Source organism: Notechis scutatus, chromosome Z (genome assembly GCF_049901735.1).
Source record: "Notechis scutatus isolate UNSWTSFEM ecotype Mainland chromosome Z, rNotScu1.2, whole genome shotgun sequence".
In the NCBI taxonomy this organism is placed as follows: Eukaryota; Metazoa; Chordata; class Lepidosauria; order Squamata; family Elapidae; genus Notechis; species Notechis scutatus.
Window position 1 is genome coordinate 44,203,372 of NC_142025.1, and position 9,353 is coordinate 44,212,724.

General features: G+C 33.3%; 1 protein-coding gene across 1 annotated transcript in view; it reads left to right on the forward strand.

The window, feature by feature from the left end:
- The window catches only part of CALCR (calcitonin receptor), a 164,403-nt gene extending 157,755 nt beyond the window's left edge, over positions 1 to 6,648 (forward strand). Inside the window, exon 13 of the mRNA XM_026675736.2 lies at positions 875 to 6,648. Within this exon, the coding sequence (XP_026531521.1) occupies positions 875 to 1,096 (222 nt within the window). The 3' untranslated portion in view covers positions 1,097 to 6,648. The remainder of the gene's footprint in view (positions 1 to 874) is intronic.
- The last annotated feature ends 2,705 nt before the right edge of the window (positions 6,649 to 9,353 follow it).

Here is a 9,353-nt window from a genome sequence, read left to right on the forward strand (position 1 = left end):
ATGGTTGTTGGCTCTGTGTCACAAGACATAGATTTTAGCTATAATGCTACCTTATAAAAATAACTCTTTAGCAGGGCTAGATAGTTAACTGACTTTGGTGGGACTCCTTTGACCTCTTTTCAAAGATTCACTTGGGCTTAGTTTGAACAGTGTGAACTGAACTTGCTATTGTCTTTTTCTTTCTTTTTTTTACTACTATTTATATCCTGGACAATAACTAATTCTCTCTAGCAATTTTCAGGTTAAAAAAATATTAAAAGCACACAAAGAGCATTAAATCTCTTCTGAGAGTTATATATTGGATAGCTAATATTTTCTTTCCCCAAAAATTCTCCCAAAATTCACAAAAACCGCATAGCTTCTGGCACCATTGGTTCCAAAGAAAGCAAAATAGAAGGCAGAAGCCCAGCTTGAATGAAGGAACTTTTGTTCAGGCACAAGAAGGATTGATCCTGATGTCTTGTTCTTTCTATAACAAATTTCCAGAATATATATTGCACAGTTTTGGAGAGTTTCTGATCTCTGAGCATATTTTGTCAAGGAAGGCCATGTTTTAGGAAGGAGACAAGAAATTGGAATTCTGTTTGCATGAACTGAATTCCATATGCGCTTCTTTATATTTCATTGAAGCTATTATTGAGTTTACAGCAACTTATTGGTTACGGCAATCACCCCTAGGCTGGTATGTGGGATATCAACTCCTGTAATCCATACAAAGTGCGATCATTGCTAGGGGAGCGATAATGTAACAAATGGGAATACTGTTTGAGAAGACTTGAGTAGTATTTTGACTGAAGTGATTTCCATTCTAAATATGTTTTTGTTAAAATTAATTCACAGGTATTTGCTAACAACTAATACATGTTGGTTATAGGTCCAAGGAACTCTGAAGCGGCAATGGATGCAATATAAAACTCAGTGGGGTCAAAGACGCCGTGATCATTGCTCTACACGGTCTACCTCCTACACAGCAACATCTATCACGGAGGTTCCTGTTTTTCTAAATCATCGTGATTCCAACAGTGAGCATCTGAATGGAAAGTACATACATGACTCTGAACTTGTTGCATTAAAATCTGGAGATACATCTGCTTGATTTATAATAAAGGGTTCCACTTTTTATTTCTGCACAAAGGAGCAGACTGTAAAGCACCAGCAATGTGCATACTTGCTTAGCAAGCTGGAACCATCATATGCAAAGTGCAGAAATTTATCTCTCTTGTAGCACCAACTCATAAAAATCTGATACAGATTCAGATTATGGAGACTGATACCAGTTGCCAATGACACTTTCAAAAGAAAAGGAGATGAAGGCTAGATTTCTCAATGAGGAGAAAAAGTTTTCACCAGTTCCAGAATTTGACCACATAAAATGGGGATGCAATAGTGATAAAACTTTGCATCAGACATTCCACTAGGACATCGCATTGTTTCTATGAAAGATCTTGTTCTCCAAATCGAACTAAGTACAAATATAGAGATGGTAAAGAGCTATTGCTATTTGGAATCATAAAGATGAATTATTTGTCATTATATTGGAGCATTTTTATTATTTTATTTTCAGCAAGTCCAAATGCTGTCTCAAAGTGATTTTCCCCACCCCACTACTTGGAGCAAAACAACACCAAAATGTATTTCCTATATGTAAATCTTTACTATCACAACAGGATTACTATCTTACTATCACAATCTTTACTATCACAACTCTTCAGTATTATTCTGACATCAAGCAGAAGATAGAAATAAAGGTAAATTATTTATTGTATCATAAAGTTTAGAAAAAATATTAAATATTATCATAGGAATATAATATTCTGTCAGGAAATCCACTTGAGAGGATTCAAGAGTCTTGTTCAGTACATCAGCTATATATAAATTGTTTCAAGGGAAATTTGTCAGCCATATTTTTCAGTCCGAAAAATTAGAGATAGTGAACCTTTTTTTCCCCTAGAAATAAAGTGAGAATTCTATTCAGAAAATAGCTTCTTTCTTAATTCTTTCATTCTTTTTTGTTCTTCTTTGATATTACCCTTGATGTTTTTTTTTTATTCTAAATATTCATTCATTTTGCCACTTAGAACAAGTTAGATTTTTTCCTTGAAATTCACAAATAGAATTTATAGTATCAACAGTAAGTGAAATTATTATTTATATCATTCCATACAAATATTATTCAAATTTTAAGCATCACAGAAAAGTGATTTCCATGTCACTTTTGGATTCAGCTGCACCTAAATCTTCACATGAGAAAGTTTGACATAATTTTAATTTAAAAAGAATATGTTTTTGCAATGTATGTATTATAGGTAATGTTATGCATACATTTTTCCCTTGAAAACACTTTAAAAAGTCAGTAGACTTAATAACTTTCTAATGCATATACTATAATCAAAATAAATTTTAGAAGCTTTTATACATTACATGCATTTAATATTTCCAATTATATTTCCACTTTGAAAACAGGTTGCAATTAGATTCACTGATACAAACAGTTGTTTAAAATTTTGATCATTTTTATTGCATTTAAACTTAACATTCCACCACAATCATTGTTGCAGAGAAGAATGAGGACATTGCTGTATTCTCATGTGTTTTGAGGAACTGATTACATATTTGGCAACACTCAAGTTATGGCCCAATAGCTAAAAAAATTTTTTAAGGTACATATTCTATTCACCATTTTAAGTATATATTTTATGTAATAGAAAGTTTACATGCAGATCTTCTGTATTCCTCTTAAAATAATTGGAGAATACACAACAAGAAATTAATTTGGGGAGCTTTCAAAAGTGAGAACTTATGGAGTAGAAAGCTAAAGTATAATCTGAACAAATAAATAGCTGGGTTAAGGGAAAGTAATCAGAAGTCCCATTTCATCAGCATTCAGAGTCACAGGATAACTAGCTGGATGTGTCTGAAAGTTCATAAGTGAAAGTGGAGGGCAATGGACCAATATCCCCTTTCTACTATCAATTAGCAACCAGCATGCTGTTTGTGTACGCAACCTTGAGTGCTAGTAGCATTTAATAGCTTGCACTTCAATTAATCCTGTGCAGTCCTCTTTGAAAACTATTCATATCCTGGTAAGAACTGCAAAATGGAATTTCCTAAGGATGAAGATTGTTCCAGTGATTTTAAAACCACCCATTAGTTTTAAAACCACCCATTAGTTGTTTATCACAAAGACTGGTGGCAAATTTCCAAATATAGCGGGGTGGGGAGGAAGCCTTCTGTGACTCCTGAATCGTTCTCTATTTTAATTTCGTTGGAATTTTTATGCCAACCTGCAACCTTTATACTTGTTTGTTGAATTGCTGTTTGAATTTTAATCCAGTTTAATGGGATTCTTTTCAAGTTTTTCACAGTTCTTTTTTAATTTTATCATACTAGATAGTTTAGAGAGTGCCAATTTGGGAAAGTGGTTAAAATGCTAGGCTAGAGACCAATAGCACTAATCCCAGCTGAATGTATAAGCACCTGGGACTATCATTCGGTCACAGCTAAATCTTGCAAAACAAAAAATGAAAAATCTCTACATGACTTTTGCAGGCAGCTGCCAGGAGTCACGACTGATCTGAATGTATCAACATATATACATGTTAGATAAACAGCTAAACAGAGAGAAGATGAGAAAGAGAGATGATAAATGATAAATGATATAGAGATAGATTAGATGAGAGAGAGAGAGAGAGAGAGAGAGATCTGTAGATCATTTATGTACAAATTAAAAATCACTGGAACAATCTTCATCCTTAGGAAATTCCATTTTACAGTTCTTACCAGGATATGAATTGTCTGTGGAGCCTATTGTCTATTTGGATCACCTGGGAGACTATAGTAGTGCCTCTGTGTCATGACAACTAGGTTTCACTCAAGAGCCTTTTATGAGGACTGTTACTAAAATCAAAGTACATAGTATCTGTTGGGTTATGGTATCTAACTCACTTTATCCCATTAAGCCTGAGAGACTTTGGCATAGATTGTTTAAAACTCAAAAATGTACTGTATTTATTGGATCCCTTTTTACATGTTTGAAGATACCTACAAAAAATTCCGGAAGGGTAATGAGGAAAGATCTCTATTTGCACAAGGTTTGTTCTTAGGGAAACTAAGTGTTTGCTTACTTTGTCTTTAATATTTTAACCACTTTCCTCAAACGAATGCTAAACTAGCTTAGTTTCCTTTCCTGCCCCTCAATCCTTTTTTTTTAATGGATTTAAAAATCACTTTGCTTAATATTTAATCAGGAAACTGATGCTAATCTGTGGCATGTCTGCAACAGATTAAGCTGAAAGGGTTGCTTATTTTTATAAAAATACCAGAATTTTTCAATTCATTGTTCAACAACTTCTGGGCTGTCTGGACTGAGAATGTTTCAGCCTGTCAAGTTGTACTATAAACTCATCTGTTTATATCTATTGATCTCAACTCGTCCAATTTGATATCTCCTTGTAGCGAGATGGGTAGTGAACAAATTTAATCAATAACAATAACAATAAATAATTTTCCCTTTGAAAAAGCCAGCTTGTCATCTGTTCTATATCTTCAGAAGTAGCCAATAATGCTTCAGTTTCTGTACTGTTTTAATACCCTCTTTAGCACACCTTTAATTTCCCTGTCATCCAACCACTAAATGGCCTCCTGGTTAATTTATTATTCTGAATGTATTTGAAGAATGTTTTCTTGGTTTTTAAAAATGTTTTTGCTATATGGTCTTTTTGCATCTTTTATCCATGGTAGTTTATGCTCTTTTCCATTCTTCCCATTTGATCAAAAAATCTGTTTTTTTGAAGGAAGTCCTCTTGACTGTTGTACTATCTCTGGTTCTTTTATTAGCCACTGTTAATATTCACTTCAACTTTCCTAAAGTACTGTATGTGTATCGTAAATTGTATTACTGTAGCCTGGAATAATGTCTAAGCCTTATTGAAAGAACTGATCCTCCTGCTTCGTCGTACCCTTGTGCCCTTAGTCCTTCCGCTCTCTCCTATATACATATATGCCCTTGGTTATTTTCATTCCACCTGATTTCTTTAATATTTATTCTTTGGGGTTTTTTTGTTTTCTTTTAACATCAAGTGCTTCAATTGTCTGAGTTCAATTTGGAGGCTTTTGCCGTTTGCATATGCTAGAAATTGGGAAGACTGTGTAAATCAAAAAAAAATAAGAAGAAAAAAATTAGATAGCTCCTGGACATGGAAGTTAGATATTCCATACAGATAGAAATAAGTTTGAGAAGATATATGCAAATTGATGCCTTTCATATATTTATGATCATACTTATAATGTTTGACAAATGGAACGTGAAGAGTTTTGATTGGGCTTCTTTGTTCTTGTTTATCACATGTGAACCATGTTGCATGATTTGTATTGTAAGCATGCCAGCCATACAGTTTGGTCAGCCCTTATTTGTCTGTCTAAGAGTGTAAATCTTATAAAATAGGCATCAGTTCATAAAAGCTATTTTAAACATGAAAGCAAGATATTAGAATTTCATTCATTTTTATCATGGCCTGAAGGAAAGATTTTTTTAAAGAGTTCCTGAATATTACACATAATGTTAGTCATAATGTTGCACTGATTATCATGACTGGTTGTGGAAACAGCTAAGGAATATTACATATTCCTCTTGTGAAACTGTAAAGACCTAATTGCTTTAATTTTTTGTCTGCTAGAAAGAAAAAGGAAAAAAAAGGCTTTAAACTTGTTGTCAGATTAAAAAAAGACACATTTCAGCCATAGCTGAGTCTTGCGTATTCTACTAAAATGCATTTAAGCCTATATTTTGACTCACCCTCTAAAATCAGGGGTGTTAAAAATGCTTAGCTTTTTGGATTGTGCCTATCGTACTGCAAAATAAGACCTGTGATTTATCAGCTAATTATACCTAAAAGTTGTATAATGAGCTGCCTGTTATATTTATCTTTTTAAAAACTTGTTCTTGCCTTTAAACCAGAGATGTTTTAAAGATATATTTATGTTCCAGTTCCCTAGCATTTTCAGGTAAAAAAGGCTGGATTTTAAATTGGTGGCCTAGCTTACAACAATCACAGAAATACATATATTTTTGCTAGTCATAGATGAATAAACTGAGGAATTCTTTTCTTAATAAAACATTAATTTAAAAAAAAATCTATATTTATGACTATTTGTAGGTTTCTTAAGCTATGTCACAGCAACAATTTTATATCATTTCAGGACAGCAATGAGCCATTGACCAAAAAATGTGCATGATACATTTTAAAAACTATAACATAAATAATTTAATTTTACACAATGTACTATATATTCCTGGAAATTCCTACTATTGCCATTTTTATCTAGAAAAATATGTTCAGCTTTGTGATTCATTGAGCCACTCTATTCATTGAATCTTGTTTTGACTATTAAAAAAAAGTTCTGAAAATTTATTTTGTTCAAGAAAAAGTATTTCAGAAATTCTATCCCAAGCCAATCTTTATCATATAAATTTTTAAACAAAATGAATGGATTCTTATTGACCATATTCCAAATACCTCATGCTATTGGCATATTTTCTTTGTTATCAACAATCATGCTGAGAATGTATAAAATAAACTGCAGCTGAAAAAATAATACATGTACACTAAAGAAGCCTATTTCTGAGTCCTTTAAATATCTTCGATGGTGTACAACAATTGCATTTGCTGAAGATGTAAACTTTTATAACCAAAAGGAATGACTGCTACCAGAGTACATAATTATTTTTTTAAACCCTAATGTATAGTGAATGAAAGCATTTTATGAAAGAAAACACTTGCTTTTCCTTTTCCTCTTCAATTACCATTTGTGTTTAACCAAAAGTATTTCTGGAGGCCATGAGCCCTCTAGATATGCACTGGATAAAGGACAGAAAAGTAGAAGACATGTCTAAAAGTGGTCTCGATCCTAAGTAAATAGCTCTGGGGATTAAAGTTTCACTTGTGACACATCTATTGTTCAAAGTATTTTTCCCAGATGTTTGCATGCAGATGGAGGTAGAAAATTTTCTTTACAGTAACAGCATACACCTATCGTTTCTTTCCCTAGTTTGAGCATAGGAAGGGACATAGAATACTTATAGCTTGTTTGCCACTAATTATTAGATTATATTTTACAAGCTAACAGTCTGACACATATAACTTTCCTTGCAGGGATCAAATTGGTCACAGTAATAATTACTTCTATTGTTGATTCTTCCCCCAGGAGTTGCAGCTCCTCAAGGCTCTCCAACCCTAAAGAATGAGTCTTAATTGGCAACAATAATGGTGGTTAGCAAGTTTAATACACAAATACAAAGTCATTAGATGGGAAATATCCTAAAACTTATGGGAAATAAAAGTGAAATACAGTCCAGTGCTTCTATTGAAACTTTCTCCTCCTCAATTGTAGGGTGACTCAAACCATTAAATATTCATTTGTTTGCAAGAATGTGGATAAGACTGTGGAAACATCAGTTGAACTTCATAGTATTGATCTAGCAATCATAAATGTTATAGAAAGGAAGGAAAAATCTTGGATAGATTTTCCCATTCACTCTACTTCTATTCATTTAATAACTTAGTTTAAAATTATAAGTGGATGCATCATACTTTGCATCCAGTTTTTTCAATAAGCAAGATGAAACTATATTGGGAAATAGCTCTGAAGAAAGAGCCCTTCCTATATGCCAGTAAAAAAAAATAGAGCAGAAGTTTACTTGATTTTTTTCCTGTATTGTGTAGAATATTGTACCTAAACTTTTAGCTATCCTTTTTGAAGGCTATTTACGTTAGCAATTAAGAAGACAGCCCAATTCTTAGAGTAACTGAAATAAATGTAAGTTGGGGAAACTACACACTAGGCATTATAAATACCGTCTTAATTAGGATTCTGTAAACCATTTCTTTGGATGCTATAGTTCCATAGTCCAGAGTTTCATATAATCAACTTCTTTTCATTTTCAGCACTCAGTTTCTTGGCAAAAATGTGTATGACTATTGACATAATTTTCTTTTTCTTAATCTATTTTAAAAATACAAAACAATGGGTTGTATTTTTATGAACATAGAATTTAGCAATCCAGAAATGGGGGAAATGTGCTGGCAGAAGGCAGAGAAGAAAATTATGCTTATTTCTGGCTTATGTGTGCTCAGGTTTGCTACATTAAAACTCTTTCTCTATACTCTTAATTATGCTGCTGATTGAGAACTAGTCCTGTGTTTTTCTCTAATTTTAACATTAGAATGGAAGCAGAGTTTGCCAATTTGGCTTGAGAGAAATTGTAGCACTTAACCAATACTGTTGCACCCAGAAAATGCTTCTTGAACATGCCAGGATGTGTAAGAAGGTCTGGGATGCAAGCCTAGAGAATATAGGAGGTAGTGGTATTATAGATTGCTTTGAAATGGCAATAGAGATTAGATATAATGTGTGAATAGTCCTTTATGTGTCTTTTTCTGATTTGGGGTCACTGAACTTTGATTTTATTGAGAAAGGAGGAAGAGATTTCCACCTACCCATCTCCAATCAAACAGTACAAATTTTATTTGTACTGTACTGTTTCATTTATATTGTCTTGAGGACAATGGAGCAATCCAAAGTTGGCTAGAATATGGGCAACTAAGTAAATGTTTTAAATAAATAAATGGTAACACTAAGCAATAAAACCAGTTCACTAGTTATGAAATTAGCACATCACAATATGCCTATTATGTAGAAAATAATATTAGTATCAACGTGACGAGCAAGAAAAGGAAATGGGAGAGCTGTGTGCAGCATATTTCTTTGCAAAATGGGAAAACTTCAAGTCATCCATAGTAATTATCAAAGAGCTCAAACTGAGTTAAAGCAGCATCAGAACCAGAAAACTCAGCAATATCCCAGCTGAAATGGTAAATTTTAAAAGGGCAGGATTAGCATGTTTTTTTAAGTGCAAATAAGCCTAGGGATTCTACAGGTCATAATGAAGAAGGCAGAACTGCAGGTTTCAAAGGTAAACAATCCCTTAAGAGTGGACTTACCAAGTTTTAGACCACAGGGCAAAGCTGTGGTCAAACAACAAAATGTTTGTTTACAATTTAAAAAATCATATGATGCCAGTAGGTTAAGAGAAGCAAGCAAACTGCCCCCAAGCCTTGATTTCAACAGGTTATGGGGCAATAGGTTTAAGTTAGAAAGCCAAGTAAACAAAGTATTTCTGAAGATAGCTTCTGAAAATATTAGTGAACATGGTTTTCCAAGTGGATATTGGCCGCTCTGTTTCTATTATTTCTGATTGTGGCAAGGATACAACTGGTTCTCCTGGAGTCATCGTAGTCCCTCCAGCTACCGTATTTGCCGGCGTATAAGATGACTTTTTTGCCCTGAAAAACATG